At 65.4% G+C, this 21,370-nt stretch overlaps 6 protein-coding genes across 6 annotated transcripts in view; 3 read left to right on the top strand and 3 right to left on the bottom strand.

Moving 5' to 3' along the window:
• Positions 1-638, bottom strand: part of PFL1_05924 (uncharacterized protein) — a gene marked incomplete at both ends in the record, with an annotated part of 1,201 nt that extends 563 nt beyond the window's left edge. The window contains 2 exons of the mRNA XM_007883459.1: positions 1-267; positions 422-638. The exon at positions 1-267 is cut by the window's left edge and continues 563 nt beyond it. Coding sequence (XP_007881650.1) covers positions 1-267; positions 422-638 — 484 coding nt within the window. The remainder of the gene's footprint in view (positions 268-421) is intronic.
• A 2,398-nt stretch (positions 639-3,036) lies between these two features.
• Positions 3,037-4,924, top strand: PFL1_05923 (uncharacterized protein; the record flags this gene model as incomplete). Its single annotated transcript, XM_007883458.1, has 3 exons — positions 3,037-3,340; positions 3,439-4,310; positions 4,412-4,924. 3 exons carry the CDS (start codon positions 3,037-3,039, stop codon positions 4,922-4,924), a joined length of 1,689 nt encoding a protein of 562 aa, XP_007881649.1.
• Positions 4,925-5,778: 854 nt separating this feature from the next.
• On the top strand, positions 5,779-8,013 carry PFL1_05922 (uncharacterized protein; the record flags this gene model as incomplete). Its single annotated transcript, XM_007883457.1, has 2 exons — positions 5,779-7,191; positions 7,315-8,013. The coding sequence occupies 2 exons, from the start codon at positions 5,779-5,781 to the stop codon at positions 8,011-8,013; spliced, it is 2,112 nt and encodes a 703-aa protein (XP_007881648.1).
• A 64-nt stretch (positions 8,014-8,077) lies between these two features.
• PFL1_05921 (uncharacterized protein) lies at positions 8,078-12,008 on the bottom strand (the record flags this gene model as incomplete). The annotated part of the gene is made up of 2 exons (XM_007883456.1): positions 8,078-8,094; positions 8,243-12,008. 2 exons carry the CDS (start codon positions 12,006-12,008, stop codon positions 8,078-8,080), a joined length of 3,783 nt encoding a protein of 1,260 aa, XP_007881647.1.
• A 1,091-nt stretch (positions 12,009-13,099) lies between these two features.
• Positions 13,100-19,040, top strand: PFL1_05920 (uncharacterized protein; the record flags this gene model as incomplete). Its single annotated transcript, XM_007883455.1, has 2 exons — positions 13,100-18,176; positions 18,292-19,040. The coding sequence occupies 2 exons, from the start codon at positions 13,100-13,102 to the stop codon at positions 19,038-19,040; spliced, it is 5,826 nt and encodes a 1,941-aa protein (XP_007881646.1).
• A 298-nt stretch (positions 19,041-19,338) lies between these two features.
• Positions 19,339-20,623, bottom strand: PFL1_05919 (uncharacterized protein; the record flags this gene model as incomplete). The annotated part of the gene is made up of 2 exons (XM_007883454.1): positions 19,339-20,188; positions 20,298-20,623. The coding sequence occupies 2 exons, from the start codon at positions 20,621-20,623 to the stop codon at positions 19,339-19,341; spliced, it is 1,176 nt and encodes a 391-aa protein (XP_007881645.1).
• Between the last annotated feature and the right edge of the window lie 747 nt (positions 20,624-21,370).

The following is a 21,370-nucleotide window of genomic DNA, read 5'->3' as shown; positions in this document are numbered from 1 at the left end:
CTTCAGAGGCGGCGGCATCGGCCGACTTTGTTGCCGTCACCACGCCCGTCGCGGAGTCCACCTGGGCGTCGACGAAGCCAGCGATGGTGAGCTCGGCGCGCACCTTGTTGGCCGCCATCTCGTCGAGGAGCTCTGCCGACTCGACGACAATCTTGCCCTGTGGCCGCAGGGCGTCGTGGAGCGCCGACAGCAGCTGGGGGGACGAGGCGTCCGAGTACGGCACGACGAGGTGGGCGAGCGGGTAGGTGGCGGGGGGGAGCGTCGTGGCTGCGGCGGGGGTTGCAGGAGAAGAGGAGAAAGAGGCGAAGGGGAGAAGAAGCGAAGGGGAGAAGAAGCGAAGGGGAAGAGAGATCGTGCGATCGTCAGTGTTTGCAAAGAGCGAAGAGCAGGACGAAGAGAAAGGAGAAGGCCCTCTGCTCACCTCCATCAGTCAGGCGGTCGACCATGTGCATCTCGACCTGCCGCTGTCCGCCCTGGCCGCAGTGCTCGACCGTCTTCTGGTATGCGCCGCTCTGTGCTGCCGACATGGAGCCGATGACGAGCACGCTTCCGGAAGCGTCGACGTTGGTGGCCGACACGCTGCCGGCCGACGTGTGCGGCACGGGCCCGGCGGTCGAGTCGACTGCGATGGGCGGCATGGCGGTGGACGTGGTGTGGCTGGGGGTGCGAGTCGAGGCTCAGTCGAGATGTATGCTGGTCGTTGCGACGATGACGAGGCGGGATCAGCGATGTGCTGGTGTCGGTGCTGCGGTGCGGTCGATACGAGTTGATGCAGAGGTGTGCGGGTATGCGAGAGAGTAGTGCGCGAGAGTGATGGTGGTGGTGGTGACGAGGTGAGACGTTGGTGGCCGCGGTTGGTGCGAGTAGGCTGCTGGCGAAGGTTATCTCCGTCATTTCTTGATCAGATAAACTGCGCCAGCCTGACGCGCAGCTGGCGGGGCCAGGTGGGGCGGGGCCGTGGCGGGGGTGGTGGCAAATTCCCTCGGGGCGGCCCCAGCGGCAGGCCAACCAACCCGACGCCCGAGCACGACGCACCCATTTGTCAGGCCACGCCCGGCCACGCTGAGCCAGAAAGCGGGGCCGAGTCACCTTTCAACGCGGCCCAGCGAGGCAGCCATCTCATTCGGCCGACATGCCAAAGATAAGAGGACCGAAGTCGGATCCGAAATTTGACGGATCCGTGGCATCTCCCGATCTGTCAGCGAGATTTTTGACAGCCCGACAGCCCGATGGAAAATGCAATCGGCCGGCAGCCGGCTGTCAGGTCGCAGAGAGCCCGGAGCCGAGCTGTCAGCGTGGGGCAGGCGGCAGCTTTCGAAGAAGCAAGCGCGGCGAGGCCCTCGGTCGGTGGCCGGCCAATTTCGACCCCGAGCGGCGCATCACCCGCGTCGCCGTCGACGGCGGTCATGCCGGTAGGTGGCAGGCCCGCTCCCCGTGCGACACCGGTCTCGGAAAGACGGCCGGGCAGGCAGCTCAATCTGACTTCATGCGCCTCGGAGGAATTCTGCAGCCGGCTGCTTTCCTGTCCGTCGAGCGCAAATAGGCAAACCGCCAGCCAGGGGAGGGGGGGGGGGGGGGAGTCAAGAAGTTTCGACCAGCCTGCTCCTGCTTTGCTTGGCCCTTTTCTGATTTGGCCTTGGCCTGCGCCGCCCGCGGAGCAGACCGGAGCGGCAGCACCGCGTGAGGTCCAGCCAGGTACCGGTAGCCAAGGACGAGCTTGGCTGGGCGATGGAGGAGGAGGGGAAAAGAAGAAAGGTGGGTTGGGCCGTGGCTTTGGCGCGAGTGCAACGGCAGGCGGCAGCCAGAGGCATGCAGGCCAGGCAGGGTCGTACCAAACCGGCGGGTAGGCCGAGGCTAATCCTCCGGCAGGCCCACCTTGATGCTCATGGACGCCGGCGACGCCGAGCAGGGACGAGGTGCCCAGACAAGGGCGCTCTCGCCACCAACGCGCGTCGCTCTTGGACGTGGGCATCATGCAGGGGGCAGCTCACGCAGCGCAGGCGATGGAAACCCAGCCAGGCCCTCCCACCCGGCCGCCGCTCCGCTCGTCGGCGGCTCACTCTTTCTCGAAGAAGAAAAATAAATTTCGCTCAATCAAGACGCCGCCCCCGCCGACGCCGCCCGCCCGACGTGGCCGCTCCATCGTCGGGATTGGCCGACGACGCTGGTCGCTCTGCGGGCCATGTCGCCGGTGGCGCACACAGATGATGCGTCGCAGCATTGACAGGAACAGAGGCAGAACAAGCAGCGACCGAACAGCCAGCCAATCAGCCGACAACAACCACCCGCATCGCAGCGCAAACCCGCGCCACCCGCAGCGTACCCCGCGACCTTGGTTTGCCACGGATGGTCTCCACCCCAGCTTATGGCGGGGCACCCGTGGGGCCCATCTTACCGTAGCCTGTCGCTCGGCCATGGGGCTAGCCACCCGACATGAAATTGCTCTCTGCCTATCGCTTGTCCCCGCTCGCAAACTCGACTTCAACCTCAGCCGCTCGCTGCTCTCTCGTTCCGTGTCTTCCCTATCCAATCCTGGAGCAATCCAGTGCAGGACTTGCTTGGCGCCACGCCATTCGCCACGCGCGGGGAGCCCCACGCATGGCGTTTGCACAAGGGTCTTTGTGTCGTCTCGCCAGATCGCGCCAAAAAGTTTACAGGCCGGGGATGTCGTGTCGCATCGACGATGGGGTGCAGCCAACACTCGTCCTTCTCTGGGCCTGGTTAGGCACACTTACAGCAGGCGCAGGCAGGAGGGCTACGTACGCAGCCGCATCAATCAACGGCACTACCGTAGCTCGCCAATGCAGACCGCGCCCGCCGCGTGTTCCCCACCCACGCATGGCCTGCCTCGACCGACACGGGCGACGAAGAGGAGCGCGCCCTTGCTCTCGTCGAGGCGCAAGGGTATAAGACCGTCCTTCCTGTCTGGCCCTATCATCCGCCCCGCACCCCAGACCACTTCGACCTTTCTCCCCTACCGCTTCGACTCGTCTCCCTCTCTTTCCGCCCTCCCTTCCTTACCCACCATCCGCCACCATGGCCCCAACGGAGCCAACGACGTCCCCCGGGACGGCCGCCGAGGCTCTGCCTACCCCCGAGCGCCCCCTCGACAGTCAGACCCCCGACGACGTCACCGTCGACGGTGACGACAAGGAGAAGACCGAATTTGACATTAACGCATCAACGGAGCCCCACATGACTACCGCCAAGCTCAACAAGGCGCTCGGAGACGTCGACACCGAGTCGCCAGAATACAAAGAGCGCGAGCGCCGCCTGGTCCGAAGAATCGACATCCAGCTGATGTTGATACTGGTTCTTATCTACATTTTGAACTACCTCGGTGAGCCCCGGTACTAGCAGCGTATGGACGCTTTCTTCGGCTCGAATTATTTGCTCACTCTTCTATACATGCTCGCGAATCCGTTCCCCCGGCGACAGACCGCAACAACATCACGACGGCCAAGGACAACGGCTTCGTCCGGGACCTCAACCTGACGAGCACCGAGTACGCCACGGGCCTGTCGCTGCTCTACGTGGGCTACATCACGCTCCAGATCCCCTCCAACATCCTCATGACCAAGATCGGCCGCCCCTCGATCTACATCCCCTGCTGCGTCGCCGCCTGGGGCATCGTCTCGGCGTGCACCGCCGCTTGCAAGACGTTCCACCACCTCATCGCCGTCCGCATCATCCTCGGCATGGTCGAGGCCTGCTTCTTCCCGGGCGCCCTCCTCCTCCTCTCGTGCTGGTACAAGAAGTCCGAACTCGCAACCCGATCCGCCATCCTCTTCAGCGGCTCCATCCTCTCCAACGCCTTCTCCGGCCTCATCTCCGCAGGCATCCTCAACAACATGGACGGCAAGGCAGGCCTTCCTGCGTGGAAATGGTTGTTTTTGATCGAGGGAGCGATCACGGTTGCCGTTGCGATTGCAGCGCTCTTCATTCTCCCAGACTTCCCGCACAACTCGCGCTTCTTGAGCATGGAGGATCGCGAATTTTTGGTGCGCCGGATGGCGCTCGACGCGGGCGAGTCGGACGTTCCCGGCGAGAGTGGAGGTGCCATCGACGGTCTGATCCTCTGCTTCAAGGACGTCAAGGTCTGGGTGCTCGCCTTCATGCTCACCACGGCCACCATCGGCCTCGGGTTCAACCAGTACATGCCGACCCTGACGCGTACCCTCTTTGACGAGAAGGTCAAGTCGCTCCTCATCACGGTGCCCATCTGGTTCTTCTCGTTCCTCATCTGCCTCTTCAACGGCATCCACTCGGACCGCACTCGCGAGCGCACCTGGCACATTATTGTCCCTCTGGTGAGTTTTCGCCCGTCGAAGCCTCGTAGCAACATCGTGGCCTTCGAGCATGGCTCTGACCCGTCCAACGCCTCTTTCGTCCTTGCTTGCCCGCCCGGCAGAGCGTCGGCATCCTCGGCTTCATCATCTCGGCCGCCACGCTCAACACGGGTGCGCGCTTCTTTGCCCTCTTCATCGAGGCGAGCTCGTACGCCGGCTACACGTGCATCCTCGGCTGGATCGCGCCCTCGATCCCGCGCCCCTCGTACAAGCGCGCCATCTCGCTGGCCTTCATCAACGCCTTTTCGCAGCTGGGCAACATCTCGGCCTCGTATGTCTGGCCCGCCAAGTGGAAGCCCAGCTTCTGGCAGTCCAACGTCATCTCCCTCACCATGTTTGTCGCGTGCATCATGCTCGTCGTGCTGCACCGCACCATGCTCCAGAGGGAGAACAAGAAGCTCGACAAGGCCCGCGGCGTCGTCGGCACCCCCATCGGCGGCAAGTCGACGGGCGAGGGCGCACAGTACCCGTCCATGGTCGTCGACGAGGACGACATCCAGGGCCTCGCTGCCCAGCAGAATATCTCGCTCCAGCAGGCCATGATGGCCCGTGCCAACTTCAGGTACATGCTCTGAGCGCCGCCCCTTCTGTACGGATTTCGCAACGACGTTTAATGATAGATTCTCTTGTTTACGCATGACGACCTGCCCTGCCGCGTCTGCTGTATGGGCAGGGGGGGGCGCGTGGAAGGTCGACGAGAGACGGTCGGTGTGCACGGGGCTTGTCGAGGGACGGGACGCGCAGGGGAGAGAGTCGAGCCACGCTCCTTGAAAGCATGTGGCAGCATCGTTGGGTTCTGCGGTCTGATCTGGAGCTTCCATTCTCACTCAATCTTCGGTGGTGATCGTGCTGATCCACGGAGTGGCATGGAAAGCTTTCGTGGTCGTGTCCCCCCGAGTGCGCAGAAACTTCGCTACATCGCGATGGGACGCGTGTCGATTGTCTTTCCCTGTTGCACGCCCTGTTGACGAAGAAGACCATCTTGAGGCTATGCAAGTACCTTCGCAGGGCGGATCATGGCCCGGCCGGAGTGTCGCTCGTCTTTCGCCTCCCTGAATCACATCCGATCCTGCCGATGAGGTGGTGTCACCTCTCGCGTGGTCGCAGCCTCAAGCTCTCTATATGAACCTGCGCCACAACGTTTTGACGAGCCGGGTTGACCCGCCAGCTTGCGCCACACCGGCGCAGGCACAAGGCGGGGCGGCCAGCCCATGCACCGCCTCGCAGCCCCGGTGTCGTCCCCGCCGCACCGTCTTCGCTCCTTTAAGATGATCAGGCAAAGGGAACAGATCGTAGCAGCGTATATGAACGAACACCTCAAAGCTCCCATCATCCTCTTCGCGATACTCGGCCTCCAAGCTCTCCTGCAAAGCGAATCCTGTCCATCGGTCGCACCGAACTCATCACATCCCGCACTTCAACGCCTACCATGCTGGTCGGGCGTCTACGACGCCGCTCGGCCATCATCGCCATCGCCGCTCTCTTCGCCTCTTACCTCCTGCACCTGGCAGCTGCGGCACCTGCCTCAGGGTGGGGATTCGACGAGCTCAGCCGGATTTTCCAGCACGAACCGCCCGTCCAAGAAGCTTCAGACGTCTCTCCCAGCCTGGTCCACCCTGTTCCTTCGCCTTACCATGTTCAGGAGCCTCAGCAGCGAAACCCGACTCACGCCGATACCTGGCAGCATCTCCTTGCTACCGGCCAATGGCACGACGCTCCTCCGTTGCCGATCTCTCACCAATCCGGCTCCCACCAGCCCCTGCCTCGTCACAGCTTGGCGGTCGACGCCTTGCAGCACCCGCACGAATCCTACACCTGGCCAGACTCGACCGGGCTTTTTGCCCGACCGCATCCGAGCCACGAAGAATCGGTCGCCCTCGATCATCCCGCTGCCCGGGTCGCTCACGGCTGGGACACGTTGGCCCCTCCTCGGCATCCCCAGCCTGCTCCACCTTCAAGCCATTTCGCTCAGCTCGATGCGGGTCTGCCCGAATACGGCCACGACCAGGACCAGTCCTGGCACCCGGCGGCTTTCTCGGTCGATCGTCACGGCTGGTATTCGTTGCAGCCCGGTCCGTCGTACAGCCATCAAGGCCACGCCGAGCCCGAGGCCGGCGCGTTTGACGAGCTTGCCCCGCTCTTGAACCAGGCGCCTCGACACTCGGTCCAGGATGCAGGCGACCAAGGCGCTTTGCGACACGCGCCGCGTCTGCCGTCGCCAGAATCGTCGTCGGAGGATACCACGCAGCTCTCAGTCGCAGCGAGCTCTGGCACCATCACGCCGGAACGAGAGACGTCAATCCTGCGAAAGGGCAGAGAGCTTCTGCAACCAGTCAGACTCGTAAGCTTGGTCGTGGACGAGCGTAGGCGGTACGCCTTTGTCGCGGACGATGCCCTTCTCGAATGGCTGCAGGAGGTCCTCGAGATGCGACGGGGCCTCCTGAGTGGCAAGGCCGCCGAGGTGTGGAGCGAGCTGACGATCAAGGTGCGGCCGAGATCGTCGGACGAAAAGGCCAGCCTCCAATCTGCTCGAATGGCACTGATGGAGTTCAAGGTCAAAAGGGCCGAGTCGTCGTCGTCGTCGTCTCCCGGGCCATTCACGGCGGTCACGACGCCGCTCGATGACTTTGCGATCGGCGACTGGCGTATCCACGGCCGCAAGCGCGGGACCAACCAGTATGGCATGGACATGGCCCGGCCCGGGGTGTACACATTCTTTGCCTTCCACCTCGACCCGGACCTCGCGGTCGCGCTGGGAGAGGTCAAGGTCTCGTCTGCTGTGGCGGATAGGCTGGCAGCCGGCGCGCAGACGCGTCCGGTGCCGCAAAGAGCACCACAAGTGGTATGTCCTCAACCCGAGCCTGCCGGTATCGCTGAAAGCCGGGCAGGTCCTTCGGATAGGCGGTCATCGAGTCGTGGCTGACCCGAGTACGTCGTCTTTAACCTGTATGTGCCCCATCACCAGGCGCCGATCGACTGGCGATTATCGAGCAAAGCCGCAATGCCGCCGCAACCAGATCTGCACTGGCTCGAAAACGAGGGGGCGAGGGCGCTCGACACGGGCAGGCTCCGGAGGGCCGAAGCCAACCGCTTGAAAAGAAGACCATGCCTGATCGGCGACGACGAGGCGCGCGAGTGGCTGCAGAGCGTCTACCAGGCGCGACGCCGGTTCGTGGTGCCCGAGGAAGCGGGGCGGTGGCGCCTGCTCCGGTTCCGCGTCTACGCCGACGACATGCTGGGCGTCAGCGGGCCGAGGATCTACAAGAACTTCCGCGCCAACAAGGAGCGACAGGCGCGGTATGCGACCACCGCCGGGCCCTTTGGACACGCGCTCCAGACGCCGCTCGACGACTTCTCCGTCGCCGGCTACCAGATCCGCATCCGCGCACCCGGCACGGCGTCGTACAGCACCAAGGGCGCGCTGGCGGGCGTCTACACCGTCCTCGCCACGCCCAACGACGACCTCGACAGGGGCACCTACATCGTCATCGGCAAGATCGAGGTCGAAGAGGTCCCCGGCTTGCCTCGTAGCGTGCGACCGGGTCTCCGCGTCTGGAGGCCGTCGCTCCCGGGCGAGGAAGGAGGCGAATTTGCAGGACCCTCGGCCAGCCCAAGCCATCCTCTGCCGCAGCTCGCTCCGGGCCCTGATTCAGGGTACGAGTGACGGATGCCGTCTGTTGGATCGTGGTTGCGCTCGGCGTGGGACGCTCTTCGTTCAGAGAGCCGGCCTAGGACGTTTCGACTCCTTCATAAACCCTCGTCCGCCTCTTCGTCCTTGTCCTGCCCATCAGCTCCCACCGCAGCCTTGACGCCGCCGCCGGCATCCTTCGCCTCCTCACCACCATCGCTACCCCTCCGCCCGTTACCCCACCACCCTTCTTTGCCCCCCTCACCGCCCTTGAACCCCGTTGGCGACCCCGAACCCGACCGATTTGTGTCCCAGATCCTGTCCGAGCTTCGCAGCCCGACGCGGGACAGCGACATGCCCAGCCCCTTGTTGCCTATTCCCATACCGAGCCCGACGTACGGCGAGGAGGAAGACGACGACGCCGACGTCGAGGAGGGCGCTGGGCTCGAGTGCGTCCGCGACGGCATGATGCGTCCGTTGATCTTGACTTCGGGGACGGGCGGTGGCGTGCCTAGCCTCGTCGACGCCGAGACCGACGCTGCTCGCTGCGGCGTGCTCCCCACCATCGAGGGCCGAGAAGAGAGCTTCGGCGTCGTCTCGTCGTCCTCTTCCTCGTCCTCGTCCTCCTCGACTGTAGCATCGAGGACGGTGGGAGCGCTCGAGCTGCGATTCATGGCGTGCGGCGGAGCCGACGGGACCGAGAGCGGGCCATCCTTGCCGCCGCCCGAACCACGGGCGACGGGCGATCCGCGCTCCCTCTCCTCGTCCCTCTTGCGATCTTCCTCGAGGATGCGCGCACCACGTACGGCCGTCTCGAGCGCGTGACCCGTGTCGTCGATGCTCTTGAGGAAGCGCAGCAGGTCCCGGCACAGGCCCCACTCCTCCATCTTGACCGACACCTTGAGCAGTCGGACGGTGTGCGCGATGCTCTCCTCGAGGGGCTCGAGATTGTGCAGCACCAGCAGGTACATGCCGGCCGTGCGGTACTCGCCGGCCCGGAGGCACTTTTCAAACAGGTCGCGGGGCTTGCCCACGACGTCGAAGAGGTAGCCCCACCGCGCCACCTCGGTCTTGCGCGCGCAGCCGACGACGACGCCGAGGGCCTCGTCAAAGTGGTCCAAGAACTCGACGACCAGCGGCAGGATCGCCTTGATCCTGGGCTTGCGGATCCTCTGCGGCTGTGCCGCGTTCGAAGGATCGCTGCTGGAGCGGCGGGGAGGCGTGTGCGGGCCCGCCTCGGATGCGCTGCCGCCCTCGTCTGCGCCGCTGTCTGCCTGTCTGCCCTGCTCGCCCTCCTCGAACGACTCGTCTTCGACGTCGGCGAGCAGGCTCGACGCACTCCGCTCCCGCTGGAGCATCGCACCGGACGCGCTTCGGAGGTACTCGACGTCGCCGAGCCCGGCATCCGCCTCGTCCTCGAGCACGGCATGCAGCAGGATCTCGAGCGCGTGGGCAAAGTAGACGAGCGACTGGTAGTACGACGCAAAGAAGACGGCCTCGTCGAGCTGGCCGTTTTCGAGGTAGTTGCGCAGCACCTGGTGGAGGAAGAGATGGGTGTTGGTGTTGGTGCGGAAGATGGCAAAGTCGAGGGATCGGCGCAGCGACACCTCGCACTCGACGCCGATGACGATGCCCTTTTCGAGCAGCACGCAGAGCGGGTAGAAGTCGAGAGGCATGCTGACGCTCTCCTCGATGGTCTTGTACTCGTGCGCGCCCTCGATGTCAGAGCTATCGTCGTCGTCCATGTCGAAGGTCTCGATGGTGAGCGCATCGAGCCACAGCTTGATCCCCGTGCCGTCATAGCCCCACAGCGAGTTTTCGAGCGTGCCGATCCCCTGCAGGTGCGTCCAGTAGTATTCAATCTTGTCGGCGAGGATCTGCATGTCGTACGCCACCTCGTCCTCGCCATCGGCCGACCGACGTGGGCGCAGCAGCACCAGCTTGCCGTCGATCAGGAAAATGATGGTCGCCACCGTCAGGTCGTCGACCGGGTCGCCGAACCGCTGCTGGCTCGGCGGGATCATCCAGCTCATCCCGCGCACGCGTGCCGGCTCGCCGACGACGCCTTCGAACGTGATGCTGCCGCACAGCCGTAGCCGGATGCGGTCGTCGGCGAGGTCGATGAGGAAGTGGTAGAAGGTGTTGTCGGCGGTGTAGACGAGCAAGCTGTTGTCGAACAGGCTGGTCAGGATGACGGGGCTCGGCAGCACCTGGAGATCGAGCAGGTGGGACGAGTCGAGATCCAAGTCGCGCGAGTAGAGCCGCAGCTGGTATTCGCCGCCCGCATCGCACGCGACGATCAGCACGTGCTGGAACCACTGCATGCCTCCGCGCACCACGAAGGACTGTTCCTGAGCGATCGACTTGTGCGTCTTCCATCGACCCGAAGCGGAGCTGAAGTGGGCCAGTCCACGCCGGCCGGCGACGGCGATGAGCTTGCCATCGGAGCTGATCGACGCATAGCGGATCGGCCAGCTGGCCGCCAGGTAGGCCTGCGGGATCTTGACGTGGTGCCAGACGTCGCTCTCCGGGTCAATGACGCTGAGATCCGGCTGATCGCCGCCGCGATACACGTGGACGCTGTCGTCGGTCTGAAAGAAGGCGAAGCGGGTGTTGTCGGGCGAGTGCTGGCCGGCGACGGCCGACTTGGCGAACGGCAGGACAAACAGCTGGTTGTCGCAATCGAGCGGCTTGTCGGGCTTCGACTGGGCCAGCACGAAGAGGTCCGTGTTTCCGGGACCCCAGAAGAGGTCGCGAGCGCCAAACATGAACGAGTCGGAAAAGTGCTTCGACGCCGTCTCCCAGTCCTCGCGCAGGCTGCAGCCCATCAGCTTGCCGTAGGTGCTCCACACGCCCACGGCCTTGTCCCAGCCGACTGCGAGGGCGTACCCGTCGCTGGTCCAGCTCAGGGATCGCACGGCACCGGTCTGGAGATAGCTCGCCGTCGACTTGAGCGCCTGGCGCACCGACAGCGTGTGAGAAGGCGTCGGTGTCCGACCTGCAGCGCGATAGTTGTAGACAGCGATCGTGCCATCTTGCAGCCCCACAGCGATCAGGCTGAACCTGGCGTTGATCGAGACCGAGGTGCACCTCTGCTCCGCCGAAAGCGGGACGGGCGCCGCCTCAGCGTTCGCAGAGGCGCCGCCGGATTCGTCCTCGGTCCGCTTTCGAGGTGCATGAGAGCCTTCTTCGGATATCTCTGACCGCATGCTGTCGGCTCGAGACAGGTGGCCGCCGGCAGCTGCAGAGGACCGCCTCGTCCGCGGGCGTGCGCCGTGGAAGCACCGCCCCTGCCACGGCTTTGTCCGGCTGTCGAGGTCGAGGTTGGCCGCATAGGCGCGCCCGTCGGACGTGATCCAAACAAAGACGTCCATCGGCCTCGAGTAGTGGATCTGTTCGACATGTACGGCGGGGTATTTGTCGGTGTCGTCGCCTGTAGCGCTCGGCAGCATCCAATCGAGAGAGCTGATCAGGCTGGTGCTGCTCCCCGGCGAGTTGTCGCCGTCTCGGCGGGGCACGGCGTCGTTGGCGTCGTCGGGCCATCGGATGCACTGCACGGCCGGGGGAGAAACGGTGCTGACGAGCATGTGCGTCTCGATGGACGTGGCCCACCGGAGGCCAGCGTCGATGCGAATCACGAGGCGGAAGCGGAGCTCGCATGCCTCGCCGACCAGCCCGGCCAGTCCAAGGTCGCCAGCCGCAGCGCTCTCACCTGCGCCCGGCGCAAACGAGTTCTTGAGCGAGTTGGGTCCCGGGGCGAGCGGTTCGCCCGTCTTTGACTTTGTGCCGGAGCCCGATGGGGGTACGTAGCTGTATATGGCGGATGAAGGGTAGAGGTAGACGAGGCTGTAGAGGAGCAGGAACGACTTGTCGGTCTCTACGAGGAGGGCGCGTCCGTCGGGCCTCCACTCGATGCGTGTGTTGCTGCCGTACTCTTCGAGGCTGCGGGCGGTCCTGGTGAGGGCGGCCACGACCTGCGAGGGCCGGGTCTGCCAGATGGAGATGGTGTGGGCGTTGAGCGTGGCCCACATCTGGCCGTTTCTGGACCTTGCAAGGTGGACGAGGTGCTCGCTGCGAGGCCCCTCTGAAGGATCATCTTGGCTCGCGTGACCTGAGTCGTGCTTGCGATCGTGGCCAGGTGTCGTGTCTCGAAGGGGTCGGTCGAGGCCCGAGGGGGAGAGGTGGAGCCTCTTTGCCGACGACGTGGGCCAGTACATCTGGCGCTCCTTTCCGTCCGCCTTGACAGAGGGGGAAGAGTCGCAGAAGACGGGCGAAGGTTGAACGTGCCGATTGGGCCAGGAGTGAGGGGAAGAGGGATCCGAACAGAGGAGCCGAGGTCGAGGTCGACAGAAGAGGCAAGCAGGCCTTCGCAGCTGGCAACCTCTCTGTCGGCTTGGCTTGTGCGCGCCCCCCGCCGGCCATCTGGCAGGCCAGGGCCCCAGGCAGCCCTTCCTCGAGTGCCGACTTCCGGCAGCGAGGGATGGGGTCCATCTGCGCGCATCGGGCGGGGACCCTCCTCTGCCTCTGCCACTACCGCCCTGTCGATGCTCCACTTCGAGTCCAGCGCACCGGCGATTCACCACCATCGCCGCCACCGCCATCCATCGCACTACGACTTCTGCACTCGGCCCTGCCGCTTCCTGGCGCCCACGCTTCGACCACTGCAAGAGTAACGTTGCATCGCAATCGGCTGGCACCGACGCGGACCAGGCCGATCTCCGAGTCGCTGTCTTGGGACGACGACGCGCGCGGGTTGACCCGTCGGAACGTCCGCTCTCGTCCTTCCCTCGCCGCAGCCGCTCGTCCACCGCTGCCGCACAGCTTTTCGCAAGATCCCGGCAGCCTTTCGAGAGGCTTGTACCTGCCCTCTGCGATCTGACGGCCGTCCCACCACCACCACCACCTGCTCTTTGCCGCCCTTTCGCCCGACTCGTGGAGAAACTCGATGCACAGCGGCCAGACTTCCGTCGCGCCCTCGTCCTGATCTTCCGCCAGCCCGCCAGCACGGCAAGCGCAATTCGGATCACACCCGAAACAGGGCCCTCATACCAGCACGTCGAGCAGCTCGAGAGCCAACGAGAGCGGCCTATCTGTCCCCTCTTCCTCGCCACCGCCCGACGAGATGGCGTCCAACATCAGCGAGATACCCCTCCACGAGGAGAGCGAGGAGGACGTCGAAGACGAGGAGCAGCAGCACCGACCGCGCGCGGCTGTCCATCTACCTGGCCACCCGGATCGGGCAGCTTCCGATGACGGGCAGCCACCGGATGGCGGGTTGACCGATAGCGGGGAGGCGTCGAATCTGCCAAGGAAAAGGATAAGCTCAGTCTCGTTCGCCGAGGGCTCCTCTTCCCCTTCGGCCTCGCCCGAAGCTCGCAAGGTGCCCGCGGCGGGCGCGGGGACGCGGACGGGACCGCGGCCCGTTCCGCGTAGCAGCTCGTCGCTGCGCCACGTCCAGTCTCGCTCGCGCACCACGGGCTTCGGCGCACCCCTGCCCGAGGACCGCGACCCGAGTCAGCTCGCCATGCCAGCGGATCCGAGCGACAGCACCGTAGCCAGGCAGGTCGACTACCAGAGGCGAAAGGCCGCCCCTTATGCCAACGACGAGGGCTTCGACGAGTCAGACGGCGAGGACCCAGCCGACGACGACGGCGGTGGCCAGGTCGATCGCGACGACTACTTTTCTCGTGGGAGACTCAACGTCAAGAAGGACAAGGCGGACAAGGCAGCCGCGTCCAGCGCCCTCGACCATTACTCGAGCCTCGACGACCACACGGACGAGACCGACGACGACCACGACTTTCCAGACGCCTTTCGCCAGCAGCGCGCCACGGCACCACCGCAGGCTCCCGGCCGCGCGCAGCTCTCGGCGCCCGATGCTCACCGCGCGGCGAAATCGGCTCGGAGCCCAAACGGGCTGCTGCCGCCCGTCGATCCGGCCAGCGTCAGCACTCCGGGCCCTGTATTCCCGTGCGACCTCAACACGCCCATGGAGCTGACGCCCGGCGAGCTGCCCGCCGTCAACGTCCAGCAGCGCATGGAGTGGCAGACGATGCTCGCCTCGGTCCTCGACTCCGAGGTGCTCAAGTCCGAGACCAAGCGGATCAATTCGGTCGACACGCCCGACCTGACGCGCACCGAGCTCTCGTACCGCCGCTGGCTCGACATCCGCGCCACGCTGCGGGGCCGCGGCCTCCACCGCGGCGCCATCGAGGAGGAGGAGAAGCGCCTCAGCGAAGGGTGGGCCAAGATGCTGCGCGACCTCATCGACGAGATCAGGCAGTTTCGCCAGGAGCAGATCGAGGCCTCGAAGCTGCAGCCGGCGCCCAAGTCGCCCAGGGACGCCGTCAGCGCCGACTCGGACGCCGTGGCGAGCAGCAGCGAGGGCGCAGGCCACGACCCTGACTCGGCGAAACCGGGCGCGCCCACCGCCGATGCGGACAAGGACAAGGACAAGGTGCTGCACGACGTCGGCGCGCTACTGGAGCGGATCGACAGCGCAGAGGAGCAGTTCCCGTCGGTGCGCAAGGCCAAGGAGGTGGTGCCCGAGTGGGCCGACGAGGCGGTCCAAGCGAAGCTCGATGCCCTCATCAGCTGGTATACGACGACCACCAGCCTGCAGCAGCAGATCGGCATCCTCCGCAAGTGGACGGGCAGCGAGACGCTGGACATCTCGGAGCACCGCCAGCGCGCATCGGCCGCCGACGCCTCGACCGACGACGCCGCCGGCGACCACTCGGGCGACCACCACGACGCCGACAATGCGCCCGAGATTGACGACAGCACCTTTGTCGAGCGGATCCAGAAGGAGGGGAGCCTCCAGTCGACGTTCGAGACGCGCACCCTGTCGAGCCTGTACCAGCTCATCACCAAGGCCAAGGCCACCATCCTCGAGCACCACGAGGCGTTCCGCAGCATGGCTCTGCCGTCGTTCGAGCCGGAGCTCGTCACGCTGATCAACTTCCCGACGCGGCTGATGCAGGGCGCGCTCAGGCTGCGCCTCGACTACGCGGGCAAGCTGTCCGAGCCGAGCGTGCTCATCGTCGACTCGCTCACCGACGACGTGCGGACGGCGTTGGCGATGGCGTGCCGCGTCAAGATGCAGTACACCAAGATCATCGTCGCCGACCCGGCGCGGGGCTGGGACCTGACGCCGTGCATCGCCGAAGGCTACGACGAGGTGCTGCGCGACGCGCTCAAGTTCTTCTTCCGCCTGCTGCGGATGAAGCTGCGGGCGAGCACGTTTTTCAAGGAGACCGAGATCCTCGAGCCCGAGTGGCGCTTCCTCAGCACCGCCGTCGAGTCGATCGAGGGCGGAGATACGATCGTCGCCACCAACATCACCCAGTTCGTCAACAAGCTGTTCAAGCGGATCTCGCGCTACTTCAACCGCGAGCTCACGGCCACGTTCAGCAGCAAGGGCGAGGAGATGGCCAAGCGGATGCCGAACCCGGCGTCGGGCCCCGTCGGCCTCGCCTCGGGACCGGACGGATCCGGCGGCGGGCACGCTGCGGGCGCCGGTCTGGCCAAGGGCAAGAGCCTTGTGACGCTCGAGGACCGGGCGCGCTGGATCCACTCGGTGTTTGACAGCGTGCGCATCCGCAGCCGAAAGCTGCTGGGCTTCGCCAGGGACATCCGCAACCGCCTCGACAACGCCGCCGAGTACGACCTCGGCACGCTGCGACCCGCATCCGACAACGCCGCCGACGCCGCCGCTTCTTCTCCGTCGCACGACGAGTCGGAAGGGACGGCGCCCTCGAATGCCATGGGCCTGGCCGAATTCATGCAGACGCTCATCGACCACGACTACTTCCTGGTCTACACCGAGTCGCTCGAGGAGAAGGGAATCTACCTCATCGCCGAGCCGAGCCTGCAGGATAAGCCAGAGCTGATCCGCGAGATGCTCTGCAAGTGCCTTCACCGCGTGCGCCCCAGCGACGAAGACTCTGCCCTGGCAGCCGAGGCCAACGCGACCGCCAACGCCAACGTCCTCAACCCGGAGGGCGACGACCACGACGACGCGATCCAGATGTCCGGCTCGCGCGACAACATCGAGCAGGCCGGGTCCGTCACCGGCGACGACGACGAGCGGGCCCGCTACCTGCTGCTGCTCAGCCCGCGCGATCCGTTCATGTGGACGGGCAAGGTGATGCATCACGTCATGCCCAAAGTGGACATCTCGCTGGCCGACCGCAGATTGCGCCTCGTCGCCGACGGTCCCAAAGGGCGGCTCGAGCTGTGCAAGCGCCACTTCCAGGCCGTCTTCTCGTCTGAGCCGGCGGGCGGCCCCGCCGGTGGCAGCGTCGTCGTCAACGGCAAGGGCGACGACATCTCGGACGACGGCTCGACGTCGTTCCCGCTCGAGACGCTCAACGACCACATGGCCCACATGGGACGGATCCAGGCTGGCCTCGAGGAGATCAACAAGGGCGTCTACCTCCTTTCGGACACCATCATCCGAAAGGTGCCCGAGATCCGGCGGCGCCTCCGCGGGCTCAGCGCCAAGCAGAACCGCAACCAGACACCCAAGAGCACGACGACGGACAATGTCCAGGTCAGCGCGAGCGGCGACTGCGACGAGCTGATCCAGAACAGCTACAGCATGGCCGCCGAGCAGGGGCGGCGAGCGCTGCCGTTCATCGAGTCGGTGCGGCTGCGCAACCAGATGACGCTGGCGCTCGCGAGGCTGGCCATCGACTGGGTCGCCTTCATCTGCGACGACTGCGTGCCCAGCGAGCGTAAGACGTTCAAGTGGGCAGTCACGGCCCTGGGCAACGCCAACTACATCACGTCGTCCGAAAACATCTTCCGGATCACCCAGGCCGACTTTGCCCTGCTGCGGAGCAAGGTGGCCAGCTGCATGGCGCTCCTCATCTCGCACTTTGACATCCTCGGCGCGAGGAGCAGCGTGGCCAAGGCGCAGGCCGAGCAGGAGCGCCTCGAAAAGGAGCAGGCGGACCGCAAGCGGCTGGCGGCGTCCAACCAGGCCTTCAGCGACGACCTCCACCAGGTCCAGGTGTACGGCGCCGACCGGACGGGGCAGGCGCTGCTGCGGCTCGGGCCGGGCATCGGCGCGCAGCACCGGCTCAACAAGCTCGACACGGCGATGCAGGCGACCGAGGAGCGGTGGGTGCTCAAGGTGCGCGAGTGGGACCAGGCGCGGCAGGAGCTCGAGTCCGAGCAGCGCGTCATCGGCCGCGTCCTCGACGACACGCGGCTCGAGGACCGCAGCCTCCAGTTCCTCGCGCAGTCGGCTAGCAAGGTCACCATCCGCTGGCAGCAGGGCCAGTTTATCGGCGGCGGCACCTTTGGCACCGTCTACCTCGCCGTCAACCTCGACTCGGGAGGCCTCATGGCCGTCAAGGAGATCCGCTTCCAGGACATCTCGTCGACGCCGGGCCTCTACAAGCAGATCAAGGACGAGATGCACGTCATGTCGATGCTCAGCCACCCCAACATCGTCGAGTACTACGGCCTCGAGGTCCACCGCGACCGCGTCTACATCTTCGAGGAGTACTGCCAGGGCGGCAGCCTCGCGGCGCTCCTCGAGCACGGGCGCATCGAGGACGAGACCGTGATCCAGGTGTATACGCTGCAGATGCTCGACGGCCTCGTCTACCTGCACTCGAAGGGCATCGTCCACCGCGACATCAAGCCGGACAATATCCTCCTCGACCACATGGGCGTCATCAAGTTTGTCGACTTTGGCGCTGCCAAGGTGCTCGCCAAGAACTCGCGCACCATCCAGCGCAGCCGCCGGCCCGGCGTCGTCGGGCCCGGGGGCCTCGGGGGTGCCGGCATGATTGGGCCGGACGGCAAGCCCGTCGGCGCCGCGGCGGCCATGCAGAGCCTGCAGGGCACGCCCATGTACATGAGCCCCGAGGTCATCAAGGGCGAGAACCGAGGCCGGCGCGGCGCCATGGACATCTGGTCGCTCGGATGCGTCGTGCTCGAGTTTGCCACGGGCCGGAGGCCCTGGAGCCAGCTGGACAACGAGTGGGCCATCATGTTCCACATCGGCATGGCCCAGCAACATCCGCCGCTGCCCGACCCCAGCCAGCTCAGCGAGCTCGGCATCGACTTTATCCGCAGCTGCCTCGCCATCGACCCCTACGAGCGCCCCTCGGCGGCCGAGATGCGCGAGCATCCGTGGATCAAGAACTTTGTCGACGAGCTCAACGCCGCCAATGCAGCCGAGCGTGGGTACCCGGCGGGGCGGCCGAGGAGAAGGCGTCGATGATGGCACGCGACTGACCGACTCTCGCTCTCTCTCTTTTTGTCCCCTCTTTCTCGATCTTTGCTGGCCTCCCACAGTCGAGTCCGAGGCGGCCGGGACCGCCTTTGCCGATGGACAGAGCGAGGCCTCGTCGCACAGCTTCGCGCCCGTCAAGGCCACCAACGGAACCGCTGGCGTGGCCGCGGCGGCTGCGACTCCCGGCGTCCGGACGCTCAACAACCTCAATGCCGACCGCTCCGCGCTGTCGTCGCTGTCGTCGAGCATCTCTGATTTCTCCCGCTCGCGTCCGGACACGGGCTCAGCCGGAGCCGCGGCGACCTCGGCGGGCACGTCGATGTCGGTCCACAATGCTGCCTCGTTCCGGCGAGCGCAGCAGCAGCAGCACGAGCAGAAGCAGCACGCGGCCGGATCCTCGCCCTCTGCAGACGACGCGGCCGGCGACGATCTCATCGCGCACGAACATCCGATGTCGCCCGGATTCTACACCGACGACGAGGCGAGGAAGCCGAGCATGGAACGACTGAGCTCGGACCTGCAGGTCGACCTGGAGCAGCTTCCGCCGAGCGAGGCATTCGACGGCGAGGCCCTCGACCTCTCGCCGACGCCGGACCGGGCGGGACACCCGGACCACCGCCACCCGGGCTACCAGGCCCTGGTGGCCGACATGCAGTACCGCAAGGAGGAGAGGGAGATCAACGAGCTGCGCCAGGCCGACGCGGGCGGCGACGAGGACCTCGAGGGCGGCGAGTACGACGACGTGGCGGCGGCCGAGCTCGACGAGACTGACCTCGACCCTTACGTCGAGCCGCCGGAGGACGTCGAGTGAGGCGTGCGAGAGTCGGAGCCCAAACGTCGAATCGGCGTCGCATCATCCCCTGCTGCTGTGCCTGCCTGCCCGAGCAGGCCTTGTACCCCTAGACAGTATCCAACCAGCTGCAACGCTTTCGACCTCTGCAACCCTTCCTCGGTCGCCGCAGGACGCGCGAAAGCGGACAAACACGGTGGGCAAATCGGGGGCGTGACCCGTCTGACATCAAGAGGGCTCTATGCTGGGTGCGATGAAGGTGAGGCGAGGTCGTGAACGAGAAAAGGATGCTCGAAGGGTCGTCGCTGCGTCTGTGCCTCTAATCCTCCTCGTCGACTCCGCCAAAGACGGGCTGGTGGCCGCCCTCGTCGAGCGAGGCTCGGTCGACCCTGGGTCGGTTGACGGGCGAGTCGCGGCCGGTGTAGATGAAGAGGTCGTAGAGGGCAGCGCCGAGGGTGCCACCGGAGATGGAGGCGATCCAAGGTGCCCAGAGCCAGTAGAAGCCATCGTGGGTCCAGACGCGGCTGCCGTACCCGACGAGCCAGAGGGCGATCCTTGGCCCGGTATCGCGCGCGCCGTTGATGGCGTAGCCGGTGTCGAAGCCCAACGAGCTGCCGATGGCGAGCAGGACGAGGAAGACGGCGAAGGGCTGCGTGCCCTTGGGCGGCGCGAGGTTCGACTTGTCCGACAGCGCAAAGATGGCCATGACGAGCGTGGCGCTGGCGAGGAACTCGGAGTAGAAGGCCGAGTACCACGGCAGGTAGGGCGCGGGGAAGGTGAAGAAGAGGGGCGCGGTGGCGTGCGGCCCAACGACGGTGCGCGATGCCGAGCCGCCTTCAAAGAGCGAGATGCTGTGGAAGTAGTTGAAGTAGACGACCAGCGAGGCTGCCGTGGCGCCGAGGAGCTGCGAGAGGATGAACCAGGGCACTTTTCGGAGAGGGAAACCTCGGTAGAGGGATAGGCACAGCGTGACTGTCGGGTTGCAGTGCCCGCCGCTGATGCCGCCCGAGACCCAGGAGGCGATCGAGACGCCCGCGGCCCAGGCCAGTCGGCCCGAGAGGTAGGAGCCGAATGCACTCGAGGTGCGCACGCTCGAGGCGTAGTGCAGGTTGACCTGGCACTCGACGCCCGCGCCAAACAGGAGGATCATGAACGTGCCCCAGAACTCGCTGTGTCGGTCGACGGGATCGGGACGAGGGGGAGGCGGTCTCTGAATGTCAGATCGATAGCCTTTGCGCAAGCGATACGGCAGGCTGCCGGGATCGCTTCGCGACTTACGCAAACTCCTCTCTCCAGATGTATCGGAACTTGGCCCACTCGTTGGGCTCGCCGGTGAGGTAGTCCTTCCTCCACCACTTGGGCCTGTGCAGTCGAGTCTCCTGGTCGGGGTGTGGGGCCGAGGCGGGGAGGAGCGGCTCGACGTGGTTGGGGTCCGGGTGGACTTCGGCGTTGCTCAGGCTGTCGCTGCGGCTCGGACGGCGGTAGGAGTGCGAGGGACGTCGCACGCCGAGGTTGAACGAGGGTCGCGAGCGGGCGTGCGTCGAGGACGAGGAAGAGGGCGAACGGCCATCCCGGCCCGCCAGGAGCGGGTTCGTTTCAGACATGGTGCAGTGCAGGGCGGGGACGGTGGTGGTGGAAGGCAGGAGGGAGGCGAGGCGAAACGGGAAGAGGTCGACCTACCTCTTTATGTTCTTGGAGCCTGCCTGCCATCACAGGCTCGGTCGAAATGCGGCAACGACGCCCAAAGTGATATTACCGGAGCTTTCAGCCCCCGGAAATCCTCCGACCAGAGAGAGCGCTGCTCTGGCTCTACGCCTGCCAGGTTGGCCAAGCTGGCTTCATGCCGGCGACTTGGGTCGGGCCCTTGTTTCTGCAGGCGTGCGCCCATCGTGCAGTTCAGGGGCAGGCTGGTGTTGGTCTTGTTGGGCGCGCTGCTCCTTCTGTTGGTCTCGCGACCCAACCCTCGACCCTCTGCTCCGCCGGCCCCGGTCTCTTCATTGTCTGGCAAAGGCAACCCCCGCTATTGCGCCGCCCTCGCAAGCTCAAGCTTCGACCGTTTCACACTGCATGACCGCTAGGCAGTCAGATTGACACGATGACGCTGCGGCCCGAACAACAAAGCGGCTGAGCGGCTGAGACAGGAGTGACAATGATGGGACGGCTTGGAGTCGAGCGCGGTCGAAAGACAGAGAGAAAGAGAGAGAGAGAGAGAGAGAGAGAGAGAGAGAGAGAGAGAGAGAGAGAGAGAGAGAGTAGTACGTACGTAGGTACGGTACGGTACGGACGGACGGGAACGGGAAGGAACGGGAACGGACGGACGGACGGTCGTACGGTACGGACGGTACGGTACG

The sequence above is a fragment of the Pseudozyma flocculosa genome (genome assembly GCF_000417875.1).
Source record: "Pseudozyma flocculosa PF-1 unplaced genomic scaffold scaffold00022, whole genome shotgun sequence".
NCBI lineage: Eukaryota > Fungi > Basidiomycota > Ustilaginomycetes > Ustilaginales > Ustilaginaceae > Pseudozyma > Pseudozyma flocculosa.
This window is presented reverse-complemented; position numbering and strand designations above follow the sequence as displayed.